The sequence below is a fragment of the Habropoda laboriosa genome, unplaced genomic scaffold (genome assembly GCF_001263275.1).
Source record: "Habropoda laboriosa isolate 0110345459 unplaced genomic scaffold, ASM126327v1 scaffold9, whole genome shotgun sequence".
NCBI classification, from domain to species: Eukaryota; Metazoa; Arthropoda; class Insecta; order Hymenoptera; family Apidae; genus Habropoda; species Habropoda laboriosa.
Window position 1 is genome coordinate 1,642,858 of NW_017100191.1, and position 25,185 is coordinate 1,668,042.

The following is a 25,185-nucleotide window of genomic DNA, read 5'->3' on the forward strand; positions in this document are numbered from 1 at the left end:
TATACATACAATATAGGTTAATATTATATAATAATTTGTGTAAATAACATTATTAGAATGAAAACAACGACGTGGTAATCATTATGCTAGGCTCTCCTTCCTCTTTTACGTATATATATGTACAACGCTGTTCTTTATTTTTTTTTTTTATCTTTTTGTTTATCTGGCACGCGACTATTGGACCATTCGTGCGAGAGTGTACTCACTTTCGAGATGGCGGAAAAAAAGACGGAAAAGAGATGAAAATAAAAGTATGTCCCCGAAACGAGTACCTGCTCGATCGTGACTGAAGATCTGATTCGACAGTCATGGGAGTGAGGGAAGAGGGCATTTAAGAGTCTAAATCGCGGGCAGAAACGCCACCGCAGGCGTTTACCATCATCTATTGACTGTGAAAAGCATCGTTCGAATTTATAGATTTTTCGAATAGCGAGGGGAACCGTCACGGTGGCGGCAAAATTCCTCTTGGCATATTTAGGCAATAAAACACACACAAGTGCTCGCACAATTCCTTATCTCACGCACACGACACGATAGAATTCGGTAATAGCATTAACAATCGAAAAATATTTGAATTATCGGAGGTATCCCGCGGCACGCTCGATCCGCGTGATCCATTTTCTGTATTCTCTCTCTATTTTTCTCTTCTCTTTCTTCTCGCTCATTTATACTTATATATAATATGTATGTATAATAAATATATAATATATATTATACTTATTAATATAAGAACTTGACTAGATCACTTTAGTTTTTATTGACTCCCTTATTTAGTCTAGGTACTTGCTCGTGCGACGACGGAGAGTAATGGAGTTTACAAGATGCTTCTTCTTCTTTCATTTATAAAAAAATATCCAGGAGAATGAACTAGAGTAACGATTAAACGCGGTTTTGTCTGTTGCTCGTCGCATCTCAACGCGCTGAGAACGATAGCTAACGAGGCTTGATCCCAATTCCAGTTGTAAATAACGGTAGGAGCGAATTCTCTGAAGGCAACACCTATTCCTCGACGAGAACGCGATCTTCGTTGACATCACACGTAGCATTCGGTCTTAGGGCCAAGTTCGTACTCCATCTCCTCGTTGTTGTACATGTCCTTGATCTGAAAGAGGGAAATATTTCAAAAAAATTTCACTTACTTCTTCCTACGGGAGATCCATCGAAACCACGCATATATTCATTCGTCTAACCGCGTTCATGTCTTTCTCCAATTCCTCCAGCTGCTTCTCGTGTATCAACTTCAGCTTCTCCTTCTCCCTGTTCTGTATCATTTGCGCGATTTTCCTCTCCTCCATGAACTTCTTCGTGTTGTTCTGTTGCTTCTCTCTCAGCCTGCCCTCCTTGATCCCTCGAGTCTTCAGCGTTTTATCGTTCATCACTTCCCTCGTGCTTTCCACCGATTGTCTCGCCTGTCTGGCGTTCATCTCTTTGATCTCACGCTCGTGTCTCGCCGCTAGCTGCTTGTGCTGGGCCACTTGAGCAGTCCCGCACAATTTCCGTAAGGTGTTCCTTCGTTCCTCCAGGTGACAGAGTACCAGATCACGTTCTTCTCGTCTCTGCTTGTCGGCCAATCGAGACCACTGAACAGTTTGCTCGGAAACCTCTCGACGAACAATAGGATCTCTCGAGAGTTCCGCTTTGCTGTGTAAGGAGAGAGTAAATATTTTGTCCATATAGTCTGCTGATATAGGAAAAAGGAAAGAGAACAACGAATTGTCAAGTATGTACTTTTTTCCTTTGATAATTTTCTCTATTGCAGCGCAGTGTTGTTTCTGGACGGTAAGTTTCTCCTTCTGATGCCTCTTCTTCAGAGATTCCAATTCCTTCTGCTGTTTCCTCACCACCTTCTGGTATCCCCTTTCTACTTGCAACGATTCTACGGTTATGGGGTCGAATTTCATCTCCTCTGTAACAGAAACGACCTCGTAAATTCTTCCATTCTTCTCTCTGTGAATTTATAGCCGAAATGAGAGAAATTCACCTCTCGGTTTAGGCGCTTCGCGATGATGAGATGGCATAGAATCCGAGTGTCCTTTACTATCGCTCTCCTCAATTCCAAGGCCGCGAATTTTGTTCTGCGATGCGTTCTCCGGTTTTCTGTAGGCCCGTGGCGCCGTCAGCGCGTCCATGAGTCCTAAAATTTCATTTATGAAGAGGTTGCCTCGCTCAAGGTCGACGGTTAGTCGGCAAGCTTACCTTCGTAACCATCTGGCACGTAGATCTTGATCTCTATGTTGCAAAATAGCATAGGCAAGGACATGGGGAAGTTTGCCTCTGTTCTCAGAGATATATGCCTATATCCCGACTGTAGACCATCTAAGGGGACGATCCTTTGACCCAACAGTTTGCCATTCGATTCGTCGTAGACCGCAAATCGCAAGGCTGCCAGGTCAGGAAGGACCACTTTTCGAAATAGGAACGGTTCTTCATTGTAAACGGGATTCAGGCCGTTCGCTGGAACTACTCTCGTTCGAAACTCTTTGCGGATCGTGTCTGTCGGTAGACCGTACATTTCTACCTCCACGTACGTTCCGACCTTCTTGTCGGACAAAAATTGACCTGCTATTACCTGTAAACGGGAACCAAAATCCTCGTGTAATAGGTCAAAGAAAATGAGGAGAGAATAATGTAGGGATGCAATTTAAGTGGCGAATTATGGTTTGGTAAGAATACGGTTTTTGTTCTAATCTACAGAGATAACCCCTCGTCTTCGATGTTCGCTTTTCTAACGTTCCCATTCTTACTTCCCCCTTGCCTTTCATACCTCCTTATTCACGCACTCTTGCCACGAGCCGATTTTCGGCCACAGCGTCGATCTTATCACGCGTGCATTCTCATTCAGAAGAATTGTCACTCGATTCGACACTCTTATCCCAAGAAGTACGATAGAAATAAATAGGAAAAAAGGAGAAGTAAGAAGGAATTGAGAAATTACCTGGACTCTGCACTGAGTGGCGATCACACCATCCACAGGACTCTCCGCAAAAGGATCGAAACTCCTGTCGGCTCTCCTCATGAAGTCCGGCTTCAGTAGGTAGCCAGAGGAACCGTTGTATTCGAATTTCCCTTGGTTCAGTTGCATAGGCAAGTCCGCGGTTTGGAAATTTAACGATACCATTTGGCAGCCAGCGTTCCAGAAGACCTATTTCCAACGATTGATCACCATGAAAGGCCCGGCTCTGTTTGATACCCATGGGAGATTTGCAATATCCGCGTATACGTGAACGAAAATTACCTGCGGCATGTAATTCGATGAATCCGCCCGAGTGCCTTTCGGATAGATTCGGCTCATTTGTCGCTTGTTATAATTGACGAACTCGATCGCCTGCGTCTTCAGGTAATTCAGGCCAGCGGTTTCCGCGAAGGAAGACATATTGTGATGAATATTCTTTTCTGTACAAGAGGTTGTGATCATCAATCGTTTCACTCGATCGCTCTTAAGCGAATTACCGAGGAAAAGCTTTGCCTTACGTTCGGCAATATCGAAGCCCGGGAACTTGATCGGTTGAGCATAGTTCACCATAGAGGACAACCATGGATGGACGTTTGTCGTGCTACCGGTATACGGCTGTGCTGCTGCTAGTTCCAAATTTTCACCCAGACCTGCACTGGAGCTAGATTGATGTTGAATACCGGTCGTCGACGACGTAACCGATTCAGCTGTCGAGACTTCTTCCTGGAATTTTTGTTTGTTTTCTTTTTTTCTCTTTTTTTTCTTTCTTTCTTTTAACTCGGCAAATCGTTTGATTTGATCGGAAACAAGGATAAACAGGATGTCGGGAGTTCCATGCTGGTTGTTTGTATCGAAGGATACCTTTACCGATTGCTGTTCAACAACCACGGCGACAACTGGCGGCGCGCTAGCATCCTCCTTAACCTCGTCCTCGATGACAAATTGACCTTGCCTGAACAACTCCAACTCGTGTTTCTCCACTTCGGGCTTCAGGCGTTTATTTTTTATCAGGATTTTGCGCTTGAGCATGCTGGGCGGTGGCAACGACACCCCTGGCTCCAGCTGTTTCATCGAATCACAACATCGGTATTCGTTAGTAGGCACCATTTTTTTTTCTTGGACTCGCGATCTGATCTTACGTCTACTAACGGTTATCTTGATTTTCGAACACGCACGTGTAATCTAATCGTGAGGAGCACTTCAACACGTTTCTATCGTGCGATCGACCGGAGATAAAGTCTCGATAACAACGGACAGGAGCACGTTTGCCCATTTTTGTCCTGTTTATCGATAGGAGTCTAGATTTCGATTGACGCATTTAAGACGCATTTAACGTTATCGGGCGCGATAGAGATCTAGAAGCGAAACTCACGGGATATTCTTTGAGGGGTTCTTTCAGCAGCAGATCACCCAAGATTTCGTCGCAATACTTGGCCAATTTGTATTGCTGCTTCTTGCTGCAGTGATTCTCGAAGCTGAGAATCACGGGATATTCAGACGTGACGAACGCGGTGTCCCTTACCGCGTATATCACATCTCTGAAGAGGATGTCGGTGCACATGGCCTTGCCATGAGTAATTATCGGTTCCTCGTCCTCTCCTTTACCATCCCAGCAGTCCAATTCGACGCACCTTTCGACGCAACCGATCGATTACGATACGTTTAGGTGGAATAATTTAGAATCTCGTTAATCTTACCTACAACCGGCTAGCAACACCTGTCGATACATCTCAACGCTGCTCTTTCCACCGAACTGGCGACCGCTTAAATACGTGTTATGGCTCGAATTGATATAGTAATGAGCCAACGGTTGGTCCATGTCCATGTAGACATCCAGCCTGTCCAAGAAAACTGGCGCGTTCTCGTCGGACATCAGGTACCTTATAAAACCATCCTTCGTCATCGTTTCTGAAAGGACGTGATTGCTTCTGAAAGGATGCCGTTTCGCAGGTACAAACTAATTCGAACATTTAGGCGATCGAGGGGGAAATTGTCTTTCATTCGTTTCACAGTAGATTTAACGCAGTCTAGAAGAAAAAGCGACAGAGGAGAGATGGTCGGTGAGAATCTTACTTTGATTTCTCGCCGTCTCGTTCTGCTCGTAGTCGCTTATAATCTCCAGTGCCCTCTTGTCGTCGTACAGCGGATACAGGATCTCGTTCAACGTTGGATCACGTTGCTTCTCGTTCAGAAACGTGACCAGTTGCTCCAAATTGATCGTGTCCGCTTTGCCCTGGGTGCTGGAATAGTCAGATCAAATATACCATCGTTTCTGCGTTTATCGACGAATCAATCTCGACCGGTGGAGAATATACATATATAACGTGAGGTATGATTCATTCGGAACTCACATCGATTGAAACAATTCCTCTATGTCGTTCCTCGGGCAGATTTTATGGTAGAGCGCGTAGAACGCGTCGAAAGTGAAGTCGTCCGGTTCGATGACATCGTTCTAGAAATATTCAGATCAAACAGATTTTTTTCAGATTCGATTTCAGAATGATTCTCAACCGCGTACATATGCTTTTGTTCCATTTTTTCTGTTTTTTTTTTTTTTCACGGTAGTACCTTTCCGCTAGGTAGGCCTAAATCGGCGAGGCACTGATAGACAAGCTTTTCCGTTTTCCCGGATGCGAAAGTTCTTGCAACCACTTTCACCGGAACTTTTCCATTTGGATCGACCAGCATTCTGAGCCGCATCCAACTGGAACACGGCAAAAAGGTGTTCATTTTTCGAGCAGCAACGGAAAGATGATTTTCCATAAGTTTCTCCTTTCTATAGCAGGTGTCGCGATATATTCGTCGTTTATCTCCGCGATTCGCACGACAGTTCTTACTACGACCGTTTCGTTAAATACGAGACTGTGTAGAGTTTTTCACCGGTGTTGTAGCGTTACTACGGAGAGGTCTGAAGTCGATGGAAGCCGGGAACGGAAGAACGGAAGATCGGAGAACTGTTTCCGGCTAATTACTTTCACGGTGGTCGTGTTTACGAACTGATGGCGTAGGTGTGTGTAATTGCATTAGTAAACTCACTGTTTCTTCAAGCACGTAAGCGGGCAAACGTTGTTGGCTTTCACATTGTGCGTAATCGATCGTATGCCGTCCAGCCATATCTGTCATAGGACACAGCAAACACGTGGGCTTTATTGATCATCGTAATAATTGCCTGTCCAACGAATCGGAATACATATCTCTACTAATCGACTTGGACACGTCTTTCTCTATTAATTAGACGAATCTCATATGGAAGAACGCGACGTGTACAGCTAGAGGAATTATTCTTTCGACCATATCCATCAGAGACACCCGTTTCGTTTGCTAATTTTTTCAGAAGGACGATCAAACATAGGCTGCGATTATGCAACGAGGAGGATTTACCTTAGCTGTAGCTGGATCCGGACAGACGACGTGCTGGTAATTAATGTTGGTATAATCTACGCCCGAACAGACGGTTAAACTTTTCTCCTCTAATTGCTCCCCGTGCTTCGTCAGGAGCTTGTCGTGCAGCTTCGGGTCCTGAATAAAATTACAGAACGATTCTCAGACGGTCCGATCCCCCCTTTCGGTAGCTTAATTAGAACGAAGAATGATATTGTATACATGTATATGTGTGTACAATATACAGGGTGGGCCACCTAATTGTCTTATCTAGCTATGGTGGTGTTGGACAATTTTTAGACGCAATTTGACCTTTATGTCAATAACCGGGCACCCTTTCGCATAATTCTCACTAAAAATATTTGATCTTCCAGGTAAAAGATTGAAATATCCGGCCAGATCGTTGTTATTTCGCACATTTCCTAGCCGTGTTTACCTCAAGTTTAGAATTTCGTTATCAGAAAACTACTAAAATTGGACGAGAAAGTAGACGACAATTCTGGTTATTGACATAAGGGTTAAATGGTTCCAAAGGGAAGGAATGGCAAAAAATGAGAGGAAGCTTCACGTTTGATTGAAAATTTTTAATAAAATATACACATTCGTGTGAAACCACGTAGGTGACTTTGAAGAAAAAGTGGCATTTAAAAAAGAAATTTTCTTCCATGTTATTTACCCGTCGAAACCATTACGTATACAAATTTTCTCGTACCACCGTAGTTAGGGAGGATAATTAGGTGACCTGTATACAGGGTGGACAACGAAACTTGATCACCCTAATCAGTTCCATTACTACTGGATCAATACGAATTCCTCTTTTTTAAACACCTTGGTTTGCCTCCACCACATCTCCTGTCCTGATAAAAAAGGAAATATATCACAGTGTTCGCTAAAAGGTAGTCGAAAAAAATTGTAGGGTTGCGTTTAATAAACCGAAGGTGACCTTGATAACTGAAAAAAAAGATGGCCTAGAAAAAGTATATCAGCCCGTAGATCCCTCTGAACCGAGGTATGTATTTGGAAAAAAAGAAGAATTTGTATCGGTCCAGTAGTAACGGAAATAATTAAGGTGATCAAATTCTCCACCCTGTACGTAGGTACGTATATTCTATCGATCGTATGCCTCGATGCTATCTGTGCTTTTTTTAGGAAGGGAAAAGAACGAAGTATCGGAGAGGAAAGGTACAGAGAGACAGACGTATCATAATATCGAAACACCGCGGCCGCTTGTTAACGTTTCAAACGAAAGGCAGACATTCTAACTGGCACACAGTTTCGAAATTTCTCGATTTTCTACGTGGAAAATTTCCTTACCTTTGGTAGCCCACCGGCACGTATATCGCTCACTTGACACAGCTCTATCACGTCCCCGTCCTATTCACGAAAAACAATGGAAAAAACAACGGATCAAATAATCTAGCTACATCATTGTTCTCGATGCTTTTAGAGAGAAGGAGGTGTACGAGATATCACCTTCCTTTTCCAAGGATAAAAGGTACTCACCCTTCCCTCGCTCTGCCAATAGATAAAGAAACCATATTCATCGACCTTGAACATGCAATTTAACTCGTGCTCGGTGTTGTCCTTTTCCTCTGACCAACGATCGAACATGCATCCCTGACGCAGCGGTAGCGGTACCTCGATCTGCCAATTGAACTCGAATCTCTTCGTCATCTTCTTTGCACTATTTTCGTCAGGCAGTAGATGCGTCGGGTCTCGTCCGGTTCCTGTTTCACAATTCGAACGTTTCGTTCTCTATGAGAAAATATTTCCTAAACGTTCGTGACACAGTTCCTCCGTCGGTACCGTTCGAAATAGAGTTGTAGAACAGGATTGGGTATCGGATGAAAAAATTCCGTTCCGTGTTTTGTTTACAAGTTTCAAATATTTTCGTAATCGTTCCACGGCAGATAAAATTCGTCAAGATGGAAGGAGAATGAGAATTCTAACGACGTGTCCTACGACTTCTAACAGAGAATTCCTACCGCCGTACTTAATTGTTTCAGAATCACCGTGGCTCGAGGTCTGGCCCAAGACAAGTGAGACGTTTTCAGCTGTGAAAAAGTACAATTTTATATTTGTTATTAGGCTAAAGCGTTTCAGAGACTGTGCTACGCGACCAACGAGGTATGTAATTTATTACATTCCTAGTCATTTGGCGACAAACACTTTCTTAAATAAAAAGTTACAAGAAAATAAGATAGATTTTGAGAATTATTTCTACTATAACGTTGAAGCGTATAAATTGAGAATTTCAGCGTGTTCCGTTTGATTTTGTGATAATCACGTATTTAAAGCTTCGACCGAAATTACTCAATCGTGAGAAATTCCATCGAAACACAAACACACAAAATACGCTCGAATCGCGTCGTTTCTATCGCACAAACTCATTACCGATTCCAGCGTCGTTTTCCCCGAGATTACGAAAGTTGGCCGCGGGTGGGTTACCTTTCGATGCTGTTCGTTTATTTAGAACGCGCGGTATTACACATCGGAGCGCTAATCGATGCGCCGCGCCGACTCGATTAACCCTCTATGTTACAGTCTCTGTCCCTCGATAGCATTCTCCCAACCTCAATTGAGTATTAACCTCCGGGAGAACGAAGCGCATTTCAACCTCTTTCGCCTGCATCAGAAACCCAATTAAACGGAAAGGTTCGTTCGTGAAACGTTAACTGGCTTGCTGAAAGGCGGGAACCTCGTTGCGAAGGAACCGACGTAGAAAATCGAATGGTAAAATCTTTACAGGCGAAACACGCGTCTCGGTGTGATCGACCCGCGCGATGGAATCTAGGCGAACATCAATTTTGTTATTGTTGGCTTGGAGAAGCGGACGGGTCCACGGGGAATTTCACACTGTTTTCTCAACCTCGATTGTACGCTAGATCAAGAGGTATTCGGGGTTACGACAGCTGATTTTTCACCCAATTTCATTATTTCTTTTCCGGGCGACGAGAAAAGTTACGATACCGCTGCTTTGCGTGTAGATTTGTTCATCTTTTGCCGGCGTGAAATCGCTAACAAACACTTGAAATGTTTGTCAACAAAATGTTTGTGAACATTCTTACGGAATTGTCCCAAGGTTGACGACTTTGCTATTGGCCAGAGAAGATTGAACTATACATCGTTCAAAATAAGAGTAACCTCGCTTCGCGCATGGGACGTGCCTAAGGCAGCGCTAGAACGTCCAAACCCCCGCTTAACCGCCTACGTTTTTCTCCGTCTTACCCTTTTTGATACGCTCTCCGTCTACTGTTCCAGGCGTGACGTTTTCATATACACGGTGGTATAATTAATTCTCTATTTACTTTTGTATTGTTCTATTTTTGGTCTTATTGCTGCTATCGTTAAAAGAATGTTTCTTACGACCACATAAAGAATTTGAAGATCTTTCTTCCGTACCGTTTTGTAATTCATCAAATTTTACTTCTTTTTCTGATCATGCGACACTCTATGCGTTAAAAATCGTTCTTTTGTCGGATTGCTTCCCGCCCACCTTTCGGCAAGTTTGTAGCTGCAATGCACAATTTTATCCCTGAAAATCTTTAATATCTTTTCTGGAACGCTCTCTGTATTAAAGTAGTTGAGGATAAACGAATAAACTGAGACCTTTAACTCAAAAATCAAACTTTCTTACTTTTGATTTGTAACGAATGAAACTTTCACCAACATATTTGTCACATTTTTCTGATTAAAATGATACCAAACACGATATAATTTGGAGCATATTTGCTTACTTAGTAAATAGTAATAAGTGATAAGTAAATACAATCCAAATTTTTCGCGAATCGCGCGCGCGACACAAAGTTGCAAAAGGGGAGGTCGCGCCTGCAACTTTGTTGCCGCGAACCGCCCTCGAAAATTGCACAATGTTGCAAAACGGGCGCGCCGTGCAACGACGTTCATTTTTCGAGAACGTTTCGCGGCAACAAAGTTGCAAACACGATAACGCGTTTTGCAACATTGTGCATTCGAAAATAACACGAGTTAACGATGTTACAAGCGAGAATGACAATGTCACATTCAAGCGTAGTGCTTGTAATAATGTTTGCGTTCGAAATAACGCTTCTAATAATGTTGCAATCAAAAATAGAAATTCCAACAATGTTTGCGTTCAAATATAACGCTTAAAGCAATGTTGCGTTCAAAAGTAACGCGTGCAACAATGTTTCGCATTCGAAATAGTGCTTCCATCGATGTTGCATTCGAGAATAGAGAGTGCAACAATGTGTGCATTCAAGTTTCAAAGATGAAGAGTGAAGTAAAAGTATCTTGCTACTTAAAAATCACCGTTCAACGATATAAAAGTTCTCTTCCTGCTACTGCAACCGTGTCCCACACCTCGATCAATTTGCAACCTCAACTCACACAGGAACAAATGCTCCGCGCAAACAAAACGTCATTATACATTCTCAACATTTTTCTCCACCCCTATATATAACCCCTCTGAACGTTTTTTTCCATTCTCAAGAGTGTCATGTCGAGTGATCGTAAATTTAAAAGAATTTTCTACGAAACGGCAAGGTGTTAAAGTTAGAAACACAAAGTTGTTTCCCGCAGTTTTCGTAATTTAGGTGCTGTTTGAAAATATTGACATGATTTTGGATAAAACGATAACAATAGATGTTCCGAGTATTACAAGGGGAAAAGCAACCAGTCGAATAGTTTCCGAGAAAAGCTTGGATCAGTGGTGGAAAACTTGGTTTCGAGAAAACCGCGTTTAATGATTTTCGAAGATCTGCGGTCTTGAGTCATTCGAACCTTCGCAGCTCTTAGAATTTATCGAATTTCGAAAAAATCCCTCGACAGACAAACTCTCCGGTCTGTAACGAGTGCAAAAATGCAACAAAAGAAAAAAGAAAATAACGAAAACTAGAATAGCCCCTTAACCACGTTTCGATTTAAATCGATCGACGATTAACATAGCATTTTGTCATTCATTTTGTCAGAAACGAACGAGACTAGAAATGGCGACGATGATAACAGAGGGACAGAAGTTCTTGAACGTGTCATCGTAGGACTGGCAAACGGAAGCTATTCCAAACGGATGCTTGCTGCAGCCTACATCATCGCGACGTTATCTGTTCTTTCTTTCTTATTTTTTTTTTTCGACCGGTCGATATTGTATCGAAGCGCAAAGGATTTGCAGCATCGTTGCACTGATTGACCTTTACTCCCGGGCTATGAAGTAGAACGAACCATAGACAGAAACGACTAGGTGAAAATAGAACGACGCTAGAATAGATCCCCTGTAGCCATGGACCAAATTCTAAAGTTCTTGCCATGGGAGTAATATAGCAATGTTGAGTTCGAGACAGGTATTCGATAAAATTTCGAAGAAGACTCGATAGTAACGGCTACAACGTCTCTAGTCTATCTCTATTACTTCAACTCTTTCTGCTCCCAGCCTTTGAAGCATTTGTATCACACGATGGAGAAATATGAAGTACAATTTTTACACAAAATCAAACCACATATTGTGTTAAATATACGTAAAGTTGGAAAAATGAATTTCACATTTGTAATGTTGCATTGTATTATTGGGTTGGAAGAAAATTTCGTAGCGTGTGTCGAACCACCTGGACCAGTTCATCGCCTAGAAAGATGGCGAAAGATAGTGGAGCAAAATAGCATACGGTTGAACATATTTATGTAGTTATCTAAAAATTGTTTTTGAATTTTACTTAAAACACGCTACGAAATACGACCGCAAAGGGTTAACCCTTTGCAATCGAGTGGCGACTGAGGAGCGACATTAAATATTCGTCACTTGGTAAATAATTAACGAAGACAGAGAGCAGATCTATCGGCCTCCATAAATTTCTTCATCACAGTGAAATAGATATACATTGAATATTTCAATAAAATAGTATACTTTATTTCTACGTTGGTTTGAAAAGATCCGATTTGCAACCTTTTCTACAGCAAAATCACCTCCGAGTGCAAAGGGTTAATACTTCAACACTCCTTAAGGTCCTCTCTGTAACTCTCGCTCTGTGACTCTATCTCTCTGACTTCTCTCTAACTCTCTCTTATTCAACCTCTTTTATTTTTTCACCCGCTCGCTCATCTCTTTCAGTCTACGCGGACATTTTCAACACGCATTCGGCCACGTCCACCCAAATCTTTTGGTGGTCACACACGAATATTCTCACACACTCGGTCCAAACACTTGTTATAAAGTCCCTATAAACTCTGACTCCAACACATCCTAGTCCTGCTTCACACGTATCTCTATCTTATTACTGTCGGACCTTTGCTCCGGTGTTTTCCGAATTTCTCAGCGAATTCCTTAGTTATCACCAAGGGAAACTATCATCTTAATTTTCCTACAAAATTCCTATCTAATCACCAGTAAACCCTATCACTGTTCCCACGCGCTCTTGATCTTTCCCTGACAAATACGTTTCCTCAAAAATCTTTTATAAATACAGTCCCAAAAAGCGCAGTGACACTCGCGATTGTACAGTCTACATATAAGAAACTTTATAACCCTGTTCACGAAATTGTAATAAAAGGCAGTAAAGAAATAAACTTTATTCAACAAATCGACGGATTCGCACCTCTATCGCTCAAGTATTCTTCGTTCACGCAGCTATCGCTCTAGGTCAGGTGTGTTCAATCCGTTGCCCGCGGGGCGCATGTTGCCCGCGGGGCGCATATTGCCCTGAACAGCTATTACAGTAACGCGGCCCCACAAGATCGTAAACTTTCAACATTATTATGTGATTTTTCCCGATATTTCTCACGTCTCCGTTGCGCTATGACAAAAAATATTGAAAAAAATAGAGGAAGTTTTATATTTCTAAAGATTCTTCTGCTCTCAATGTGGCCTAGGCAAGCCAAAAGATTGGACACCCACGCTGCATTTACCCGAAAAATCCTATCACACGCCTATCTTTCTGGTCTAAAGACACTCTTCGAAATATTCAAACACGCAAGATATCTCGCTATCCAGATAACCGTTTGAAATTTTCTTTCTTCCAACTCCAAATAAACGATCACCGTTGAACTTCCATCCGTCGTGGACGGTAGATGAGAGAAGGTAAAACGAAGTGTGAACCACTTACCACGTTAAGATCTTTTCTTCCTGGCTGGCTTGCACATCTTAATTCCCCGGCTGCACCTACAAGGCAATAATGATCGACTAAAGTTTGTAATGTAGTTTCTTACTGGCTCGGTGGGAGTCAAGGTCTCCACGATTCTATATATAGCGGTCGGTTTACAAATTGAATTCACTGAACTTTATGACCAATCCACTGTGGATATTTCACGTCGCTGTCAAACATCGTTTCCATGTAACTGTTACCTCGTTTCCGGTCTCTAACGTTTCCATTCGATTCTCGATTTACACGAATTCACGCGGATCGCGTGAAATATTTACAGAATTCCACGGAATCGAGCCGTAGGTGAGATCTATCACACGATTTGCCGCCAATTGAAAATTTATAAGCGAAGACGGAAATAGTGTTTGTTCAATATATATTCGAGATTTACTCTCGCCAATGTTTACCAGCGTTGAAACATCCGACGGAGACGAATACGCGCGTTGTAATTAATAATATGCGTATCGTTCCCGGCAACACCGACTATTATTCAATAACTGTGAACTTATCTATGGTTTAAGAACGAGAAAGGTCGAGCACCTATCAATACTCTGCTATCGTCCACGGATATCCCGGCCACGTCTTATCACAGACTTATCTTAATTGACGCAAAAGGAAGTTTTGTAGATGCGAACCAATGACGTCTGTCCATTTTATATTCGAACTCTGGCGCTTCTTACGAAAACACCTTCGTGTATTTCTTTACACATTGTTCCGTGGAATTTCGCTCTCTGTACCCCCGGGTCCGGAAAGTAAAACAATCGTGGTAGCATTTAGGTGCGCACACTGGTTCGATATTTTTCCACGCCTCTCTGTTTTAAACATTTACACACGTTCCACCGTGGAACAAACAAGGTTTCGACCGTGAAAATCGATTTCACGGTTCTCCACGGGACTAAACACCGAACCAACAAATCCGGTTAAAGCGCAAAGGAAAAGAAAAGTGGGAGGTGGGAGGATGAACAAAGTCGGGGAAAAAGAGGTGTAATGAAAAGAACTGGCAGACTCGTAGATATTTTCGGAATGCTCGAGTTTCCGAGTTTTAAGGAACGTCCCTTGTAGTCTGACTCCAATCGGAATAAAAGCAGTGTGTTTTCGGCCATCAATATTCTCGGTGGAAGTTACCGCTAATGCTGTTTCCTTTTCAGGCGAACTTCTTCACCGGTTCATCGTATCGAAATAAATCTCGCCCCCTTTGAAATATCGTTAACCTGTTAATTGTGAAAGACGAGTTAACTCGTCGTTGGTTAGGCCAGTACTTAGAACGCAATTATTTATTTATTGGGTGATTATTCATTTTTAATCGCGCCGTTATGCCTGTAAAATGCGTCGTATTTATATCATTGGCTGTAATTTTTACTCATTTTTAATTGTAAACTAGAGAGATTGAATTTGTGTCCGAAAGGTGTACGCAGGTAACAGGTTAATCATGTGGAGACAAGAGTTACGAGCGATTTAATTGAGTGACTAATTCGTTAGAAAGTCAAGCAGGTTGTGTGATAACTAAAGGTGTATAGTGATAAGAATTAGAATTAAAGTAAAAAAAAAGGAAGTTAAACCTTCATTTGACATCTGAACCATAATTTTCCTTTCGTTTTCATTTATTACCTTTAGCCTTGCTTTTTCCGTCTTCTTTTTTGAATATTCAATGCCGAACGCGAGTATGTATGCATGATAATGATAACAGTAATGGTGACGATTGATTTATAATAGATAGGAACGACTAGTTTGTTAGAATATCGAATTCTTAGGTCCGTACAAAAGTTTCCACTGTATTTTTCTGGAGAATTTCGTTGTAATCAGTCGTTATTAAAATACTAAAAATATTAAAATCGTATTTATAATTAGTCGTTATCAAAATAATAATACAGTATTGATACTGCATTGAGTATATTAAATTAACTACAGTATTCTCCTAAATACCAACTGTAAAAGTTTAACCCCTTAACGCACAGTTTTTTTGAAAAAAACCGGCCAAAAAAAATCAATTTTTTTAATGTAAAAAAAACAAACTTTAGAACATTGTTTTGGCAAAAAAACACAACAAAAACATTTGTTATCAAGAAGATATAGCCATTGATTGGAAGGAGATAAGCAATGTCCAACCAAATCGACATCCTCAAAGGTTTCCATTTGTTATCACTCCTGATTCAACTTTTCTTTTAGTGGACAATTTCGATATACTGCGCTTTTGTTCCATGGAAAAAGGCTATATTTTATTTTCGAATAAATAAGTATTATAGCTTACAATCCTATGTAAATGATAAATATCAATAACACGATTCTTTTTCTTAGCTTTCACATTGTTATTTTCAATTCTCGAATATATTCGAGTGTGAAAAATTATAGCAGCATCAAATACAACGCCGCTCGAATTATCTCGAGTGTGCACAGTTTGGCCTGTTTAGCGCGCTCGAATTAACTCGAGCGTGCAAGTTAAGGGGTTAAATAAGGAAAGAAACGTACAGTATTTGTTAGTGCTATCGATTCCAAGCGATGGAAACTTTTGCATAATATAGAAAAATCGTTAAAATTTGTTCTATTAGGTTAGTGCGAATGTAATGTCGTTCGTTTTTCAGAAAGTAAAATACAGAGTAGTGCAAAGCGATCTGTACGCTTAAGATCTAAAAGGAAACGACACGCTTCCATTATATTATACATTTCCTATAACGCTAGTCCTCCTGATTTCAATGCGAACGTTCATAATTGCTCTTTAATATGCTCTTTTCGAGGAACACATTAGTATCAATTCGAAAGTGCTTTTCGGAAGGAAAGGGCAATTTAAAATTAATAAGACAAAATTACATCAAGTGACTCTTACTAATATTCGGACACACTTCAGAACAGTGTAACTTTTTTTAAATTGGATCAAACGACTTGAGTTTTTTCGAGAAGTTAGAAGGATTAGTATACTAGATGACGTGTATAAAATTTTTTGAAAATATTGCAATTTGTGGGAATCACGAAGAAAATTGTAAAGGTCACTGTTTACAACTCTTTTACCTGAGCTTGTAACGAAAATTTAAAACATACGTTTTGTAGATTTATGTCAATTATACACATGCTGAAAATTTCATCGAAATCGGTAGATGGAGGAACAAGCGACAGGCATCGAAAGATGTAGGAATCTTCAGATTTATTACAATTACAGGCCGAACGTCGTGAAATAGTGCGATTTTCACAATCTTTAACGATTTGTAGCTCGTAGTAACATTAACCGATTTCGATCAAATTTTCAGCATGCGTATAATTGGCATAAATCTACAAAACGTATTTTTTCATTACGGGCTCAGATAAAAAAGTTGTCGAATGTGACCTTTACAATTTTCTTCGCGATTCCCACAAATTGCAATTTTTTCTAAAAACTTTATACGCGTCATCTAGCATACTAATCCTTCTAACTTCCAAAAAAAAAAAAACTCAAGTCGTTAAGTCCAATTTTACAAAAGTTATACTGTCCTAAAGAGTGTCCGAATATTAGTAAGAGTCACCGTATGTACGTTTTAAGTTGGCTCAAATGAAATATGGTTTTCTCAACAGTTGAGATTAGCGGGTTGATAGCGTATATTAAACTCTGTCCTATCACAAATTTTTATACACAATAGTCAACGAAAAGTGTTCATAATACAATTGCTTGGACACTAGATATTATCTGACACGATGAATAATAGGGATCTTCGCGTTATTTCTTTTACATTAGTTTAAACTTGGAGAAAATGCGATAAAACTGCTGAAAATATAGATTTAACATTTGAAGAAGATTACACGAATGTTAAGACACTTCAACTTGTTGGTGGACAAAATTCAAGATTGATGACTTTTCATTGGAAAGTGAACCAAGAGGAAGACTAGATAAGACTGTCGATAATAACGTTTTAAGAAAAATTATTGAAAATAATCTACAAATAAATATGAAATTTTGTCACATCTTCTCTTATTCACTATTTCTTCAAACACCTGAACAATTCTTCTAACGAATAAATTATTCCAAAACGAGGACACTATAAAAGCAGCATTCAAAAAATTGTTTTATTTAATTAGAAACTACTTACTCGTTGAGGAAAGTTTATAGAACATTATGGAAATTCATATCGTTTAGGTACATTATTTTAAAAACCGTCATATATTTTATATATCTAAACCATAATCTCCCTTTCCTTTCTCGTTTATCAATTTTACCCTTAATTTCTCTGTCCTCTTTCCTTCTTCTAATATTCACCGCGTAATACAATATCAAGAATTTTTTCATTCATGATTTTTATAAATTTCAAAAAATTAGAAACCAGTTAGTCGTTCTGAGAATTTACAGAATCGTATGGAAATTTATATCGTTTAAATACATTATTTAAACCATAATTTCCCTTTCTTTTCTCGTTTATCAATTTTACCCCTACTTTCTACTTCCTTTCCGTTTCTAACATTCACCGCGTAATACAAGACGGTACAACAACGGCAAAATAACAATAACAATAAAGTGCGATTGGACGTTGTAAAATACGCGGATAAAAGAGCGTATTCTTTACTACAGTCCATTCGGCTTGTGTCTCACACCGGTGTATATACACACAGCACACCTCTATACGAACAGGCTGTAGTATATAGAGAGGCGGCGTGTAAACAGAGGAGCATTACGAAAATAATGTGGGAGTGCTGCTCGTGCTGGTGTTTCTTCGTTGGCACGATGAAAACGTCTTTTCTGGCGCCTGACAGTAAACGAATTCTGAGGAAGCGGCCGCGTTAACGACGTATCATAAGCGCGCAGTCGCTCCCGGGCCTACTTAATGGGCAAGTGTGGAACAAGTATGTATTTCGGTCGTGAAAGCGGAAGAAACTCAGAGGATGTCGTAATCTTGCGGGACGTACTACCACCGGGCAAAAACACCGCTCGTAAAACTTCTCCTATCGCGACATTTCTCCTTGCATCTGATTAAGCGGTATCGTTTGCACGTTCCGCGATTTACGTTATTCGTTTCACGGAATACCGGAAATTGCGTTCTCCTAGGCGGCGTCAAGAGGGCCAGCGGAGTATTGATCCCCGAGCGTATTTCAATCAACGGGATATATTAAAATTCGAACGTTCAATTGTACACAGAGACCTGCCTAACCGCTCAGGGACCTAGTTTGCGAGAAAGAGAAGAAACGGAAAAGCACTACTTGGTTGCGTTTACAAATGAACGGAGAGGGAACTCGTTAAATTGCGCAAAATTTCGACGCGGTCGATAGAATCCGATAGAATTGCTTTGCTTTTGAAAACAAGCTCGACAAATGCGATTAAAGTTATCCGAGAAGAAAGAGGAAGCTTCGACCTTCTACCGCGAGTAGCATAAATACCATCGTGGCATTATAATCCGCAAGTGTTTATTTCAGTTTAAATACATTATTTAAACCATAATTTCCCTTTCTTTTCTCGTTTATCAATTTTACCCCTACTTTCTACTTCCTTTCTGTTTCTAACATTCACCGCGTAATACAAGGCGGTACAACAACGGCAAAATAACAATAACAATAAAGTGCGATTGGACGTTGTAAAATACGCGGATAAAAGAGCGTATTCTTTACTACAGTCCATTCGGCTTGTGTCTCACACCGGTGTATATACACACAGCACACCTCTATACGAACAGGCTGTAGTATATAGAGAGGCGGCGTGTAAACAGAGGAGCGTTACGAAAATAATGTGGGAGTGCTGCTCGTGCTGGTGTTTCTTCGTTGGCACGATGAAAACGTCTTTTCTGGCGCCTGACAGTAAACGAATTCTGAGGAAGCGGCCGCGTTAACGACGTATCATAAGCGCGCAGTCGCTCCCGGGCCTACTTAATGGGCAAGTGTGGAACAAGTATGTATTTCGGTCGTGAAAGCGGAAGAAACTCAGAGGATGTCGTAATCTTGCGGGACGTACTACCACCGGGCAAAAACACCGCTCGTAAAACTTCTCCTATCGCGACATTTCTCCTTGCATCTGATTAAGCGGTATCGTTTGCACGTTCCGCGATTTACGTTATTCGTTTCACGGAATACCGGAAATTGCGTTCTCCTAGGCGGCGTCAAGAGGGCCAGCGGAGTATTGATCCCCGAGCGTATTTCAATCAACGGGATATATTAAAATTCGAACGTTCAATTGTACACAGAGACCTGCCTAACCGCTCAGGGACCTAGTTTGCGAGAAAGAGAAGAAACGGAAAAGCACTACTTGGTTGCGTTTACAAATGAACGGAGAGGGAACTCGTTAAATTGCGCAAAATTTCGACGCGGTCGATAGAATCCGATAGAATTGCTTTGCTTTTGAAAACAAGCTCGACAAATGCGATTAAAGTTATCCGAGAAGAAAGAGGAAGCTTCGACCTTCTACCGCGAGTAGCATAAATACCATCGTGGCATTATAATCCGCAAGTGTTTATTTCACAGAGAGAGAGACATTAAACGAGCGATGCATCGTATGCGTGTGTATATGTGTGTACGGGCAATCACGTTGTATCAAGAAAGATCCGACTTATGTGTACACCGTATTCTTATGCAATATTACGTAACGTCTTCATTCTGCGTTCACCGGGAATGAATGAAATTATTGCACCTGAGCGGGTTCCTGAAAATGAATGGAATTGGAGATGTAATCAGTCTAAACGCGAGAATACAAGTAGGCACGTGATACGTGTGTGTGTTAACCGCTTGGTGTATGTAGCTTTCCCGTTTGGCTTTTCACCGAGCGAGGGTTCTCCTTTTTTTTGAAAGCGGCATTATTTGTGAAGTGGCCATTACACTTTGCGCACATACGCTCGTAAATACAGGGCAAACATTTACACTTTGATACACATAAGTGGAACGCCGTGGAAAAATATTTGTACAGCCGATGAATGCCCGTGTTAACTTGGATTTCTCACAGCGAGTATCCGCGCGCCGGGTAGAACGAGAAGAAATTCACGCGGTCGACTTAATCGACAAGTGGTCGTGGTTCAATTATCGCTCGTCGAGTCGATAATTACACACAACTTCCGGTGCAGTAGTTGAAGGACGGACCAAGAGTGATTCGCCGCGACGACGTTGACCGTTCTTTTATCTCTCAATACGCGTCGTGTTAAGAATAATGGAACGGGAATAAATGAGGATCATGACCCGTATTGACTGTAATGGAAGCGGCGTCTCGTCACTCTTCATAGGCTGAAAGGAGAGAAGGAGAGACAATGAGACGGTTCGGCTGGTTATCGAGTTACTCGAGTAACGCGTGAAACTTTAATTCTCTCTCCCGTTTGCGAACTCGGCGAACAATTATTTCCAAATTGTCCGACTGATAATTGCCCGTGTCAATGATGTAACGGGTCTGATAGAAATGTCGGCAGGTTCAATCGATCGAAATAACACACAACGAAGCAAGTAAGTAGGCAATTACTTATTACCAACACAGTGTACGTGTGTATACGACGACATGTGTATGTGACGGAAGAAAAACATTGGAATTAAAGGCTTTCTCAGAGTCTGTCTGATGAGATCACCTGTGAGCAAGGTGCGAAGTACGGTACCGCTACTCTCCCATCCGTTAAATCCATCCGAAACGACTGACAATCGCGTTTCCATGGCTCTAACGAGCGTAATATCCAAGATAGAGGTTCCTTCTGCGCTTTTGCACACAGCCGAGCAGTGTCCCCTTCCGACGAGAAGGTCAAAAGTGAGGAAAAGCGGGAAACACGAGCGAGAAGGGGGAGAGCTGGCGTAGATAAAGTGGTTGATGGTCGATGACAAGTTAATATCCAGGATGGTAAGGTGACCGAAGGGATCGACCGCGAGCCAATATCTCGTAATGGACGGGACATTTCTCGTTCAGATCTATTCCATGGTACTCTGTGTGAGTGCGTGAGTGTGTTTGCCTCGCTATTTCTCGGCCACGCTTCTGATTCCCTTGACCTCGAAAATCCCTCGGGAGGCCTGCAGTCAGGGTCGTGTGGATCCCCGTCGACTCTCTCCCTCCTCCCCTCACTCCCGCCCCTTTTCTTACCCCGTGTGCAAGTCGATCGTTCGTTGATCGTGCTGTTATCATAATTAGCAAATGGTCGACTTCGTTACGCTAGCTATTCGCCGCGATACACACGTTCACACGTGAACGTGCATAGTAGGTGTGCCTGCGTGTGTGTGTGCCACGCGATTGTGCGACACGCATTGAACACAATGCTCAGCGTGTGTCAGCACGCATGAGCGGCGCACGTAAACGCACGGGAAAGACAAACAGAAGGAGGTGGGAGGTGGACGAAGCGAGGGAGGGTATAGCGTGGTTGGGCAGAGACGGAGATAGGAAGAGAGAGAGATAGAGAGTAGAAAAGGAGTAGATAGAGCGTGTACGTGCGTATGTCCGTTAGACGATGTTAACGGCTATCTCTCCGACTGGAAAGAAAACCTCGTTTTACTGCGGCAACGTTTCAATTACGTTCGAAACGCGCGTTCGCCAGACACAAGTTGATCGAATCGAGAGCTCTCTATCTATCTATCTATCTCTCTCTCGCTTTCTGTCGGACACGCCACGCCACTGACGTGTACGCCGCTATTCTACGTAAATTTTCTAAAACATCCGCCGATAGTTTTTATACGGTCAGCCGAGGTTCGAGCCAAGGTTCCGGATGAAGCGCAACGTGTCCGTGACGTGCAGTAACCATGGACGGAGTCCGCGCACGATGTCAGACATACACGCATGCACACACGCGCGTACATATCCCACCGTGTTATCGGGGGCACACATGGGCGTACTACGACGACACGTTGGTAGTAAAATTGAAATTTTGCTGCACAAGGTGTCACACCTCTCGTCGTCGTCTCTTACCGTGTGCGTGTGTGAAACTACCGGTTGAACAGGGGACGGTACGCAGGAATTTTTCTCACTGGCCGACAGGATCACATTCTTCCTTTTCGTGTCCTCTTGCACCGGGCTGCACGCACACACGCGGTACCTCTGTCCTCTCTCTCTCTCTCTGACAATTCGGGAAAATAAAAAAAAAAGAAGCGAACGATGGAGGAGCGCGCGCGTTTCTACGGTGCGACACCGTCTGTTGACGGGCAAGCAACCAGCCTGGCTCGATACCGTCCTTTTCTCCTGCGCGCATGTGCCGCCGCCGTCCCATCGCTCGCCGCTCGGTGTTTCTCCGCTGCTCTGGCTCTAGCTCGGTTAGTAAAAACGGTACCTGCTGCCATTCGATCGCCCCGGTGAATTATTTCGAACGTACGATCGTGTAAAAATAGGATCTCCTTTGAGAAAAGATTCGGTAGCCTCGAGTTGTTGCTCCGGCTCTTAGGCTAAACCGTAACGAACCGGTCTTAGGCTTAGGTCTGAACAGGTACGGGACGATTCTACTTGGACGCGCGGAGTCCAAAAATCGACGGACACACTTGAATGGAAACGTACTTAGCGGTGGGGGCGGTGTATTTGTATAATTTTAATTGAGACGCATAAAAGCGTGGAATTGATGTTCGCCCGTGTGGTTATTTCCTTCTGTAATCACCATTCGAAATCAAGTAGGCACTTTATTTCATTTCACGGATGTCTGGCTACGAATTCAGGCCACAGATAGTCAGAATTGCGACCTCCCCCTCCTCTCTTTCTCTCTCCCGACAGCTTTACGTGTCAAATGTTCTTTCGTGTCATCGAACACGTTCCCGTATAACTTTAAAAGGCAACGAAAAATCGTTCGCCCGGGCGCGCAAACTCGACCCCGGCGGTTTTAACGTGCCGCCATACACACACTCTGCCTCCCGCGATATTTCCAAATATGCCCCAGCGGAAAATGAAAGTTTGAATCAGACGGTATAAATACCCTTTTTTTCCCGCGAATAAAGCCAAGACACCGATCTATGCTCGCAGACGGATTATACGCGAAAATAAACAAACACGCCACTTTGATCTACAGCCACCGGTAACAGAAATACAACGCGAGGAACGCGACTGTATTAAACAGACGTACCGGAGAGAGAAACATCAAATACTTCTTCGACAGTTTCTTTTTCTCTTTCGAATTATTTTCTCCGCGATATCACGGCCAACGTTCCGTCCTCCTAGGTTCACGTTCTTCGAGTAACAAGGTTCAAGAGAGCTTGCGTAATACTTTGATCACGGCTGAACCGGTTGTACTTTAACCTCGCTCTATAACGATCCGCGCTAACCATCGATCGTTTGATCTCAATCGAACGTTACTTTTCAACGATACACCGTATCTTAGAGAAAGTTCTACTACTTGCAAAGGTTAACACTCGGATAGCGTCGCTTAAACCCCGGAACAACGTCGCTCAATTTGCCGCCGCGTGAAATTGCATAACCCAAAGCAGATAACGGCTGCTCCAACTTCCCTAGCTTTTTCACGTACGGCAAAATTCCAGCAGCTCTCGGTCTTAGCACAGGCGGGAAACTTTGTTGTTAAACCTCGTTAACGCCGCATATCACCGTCTCCTTCGTCCTTGTTATTATACGTAGCAGCGGGTGGAAGTTAGCGTCCCTTTAAATTGTATCAAGGCGGAAGTGCCGAGACCGACAAAGGCGTATAGAAGTTGCAACGGTTACCAGACGAGTGTGCAGTTACACCGTTTCAGAAGTCTCTGGTCGATAAGAACGGGTTCACGTTGACTGACGAGACGAGGGTATCAGAGACTGGAGAGATGTTACACAGGATCGATCGCCGAGTGGACAAAGAGGTACAGCCCCGAATCTTGAATCGTCAATTTGTATCGATTTAGCTGGGACAAAGATCTCTTCGATCGCGTTTATCAGTGACACCAGGGAGATTGACTTGTCTAACTTGAGTTCGCTGGTTTGGTAGAGGCTCCAATAATTCCTGTGGATAGAACCGTTCTATAGACACCGTTTCTCGCGAATAGAGCGATGCCTTGTTTAGTTTGGAAATGGTCAATTAATTCGTACGAACAGTTTGATAAATATAAGCTGTTCCCTCCATTGACACCGGCAAATTTCATCGTCTGATTTATCAGGCTGGAACATCCATTAAACTCTCGTCCGTTTGAAACGCGATTCTCTCGCGAAAAGCCGCTCAATTACGTAGAAATCCCTCGCGACACGGCTATCATGGACACAAGAGAGGCGGTTGTTGTTGCTCGTGATAAATAAACCATTGCCAGCCGGAAGCTTTTTTCTTCGGGCTGAAAGTAGTATGCTGCAGGTGTGGTATTCCTCTATCCCAACGGGGGGACTCAACGACAGAACAGCTCAATCATGTTTTTTTCCACCGTCTCCAAGTACGCGCGATTCGTGCATTCCCGCCTCGTAATACGTCTTTCCTTAAAGATACCCACGTATAAACGTCCCCGGCGCGTCGATCTTAAAATAAACGATTTACCCCGACCTATTCAGTCTGACTGCGTGAAATGCTCGCGGATAAATTCCGCAACCAGAGGAAATTTCCGTCCCTCGCGGAACAATAGGAACGACGTAACATGCAACGGAATATACGATAAAGATGTACCATGCTCGAGGAGCTCGTAAGTTCCTGTGTTTTGTGTCTGTACGCGTATGCAACGTGCACAGCGACTCTTGATCGGTGCTCCTAATAAGGTCTCGTAGGGATTGCTCTGTGCAAAAGGCTGTGTGCTCGTGCAAGTCTTGATAAAATAATAATCTCTCGCAGAGTCCCTTGCAACCGTGTTCCAATGACTGTCGTACGATTGCGAGAGGATCACGCCTTTGACAGCGAGAAAAAGAAAAGCACCGATCGTGGGAGAAACGGGTTTTCGAAAGGGAGAGTAACGCGGAAAGGAAGTCGT

General features: G+C 42.5%; 1 protein-coding gene across 1 annotated transcript; it reads right to left on the reverse strand.

Moving 5' to 3' along the window:
- Positions 1–769: 769 nt before the first annotated feature.
- LOC108570116 (1-phosphatidylinositol 4,5-bisphosphate phosphodiesterase-like) lies at positions 770–22,423 on the reverse strand. The gene is made up of 20 exons (XM_017931909.1): positions 22,244–22,423; positions 13,405–13,460; positions 7,838–8,061; positions 7,649–7,708; positions 6,335–6,472; positions 5,990–6,069; positions 5,522–5,657; positions 5,305–5,405; positions 5,027–5,193; positions 4,651–4,861; positions 4,326–4,584; positions 3,815–4,015; positions 3,472–3,676; positions 3,236–3,393; positions 2,936–3,142; positions 2,197–2,569; positions 1,982–2,134; positions 1,729–1,906; positions 1,191–1,641; positions 770–1,102 (listed from the first exon to the last, which is right to left on the reverse strand). Exons 3-20 carry the CDS (start codon positions 8,006–8,008, stop codon positions 1,034–1,036), a joined length of 3,318 nt encoding a protein of 1,105 aa, XP_017787398.1. The 5' UTR covers positions 8,009–8,061; positions 13,405–13,460; positions 22,244–22,423; the 3' UTR covers positions 770–1,033.
- Positions 22,424–25,185: the final 2,762 nt, after the last annotated feature.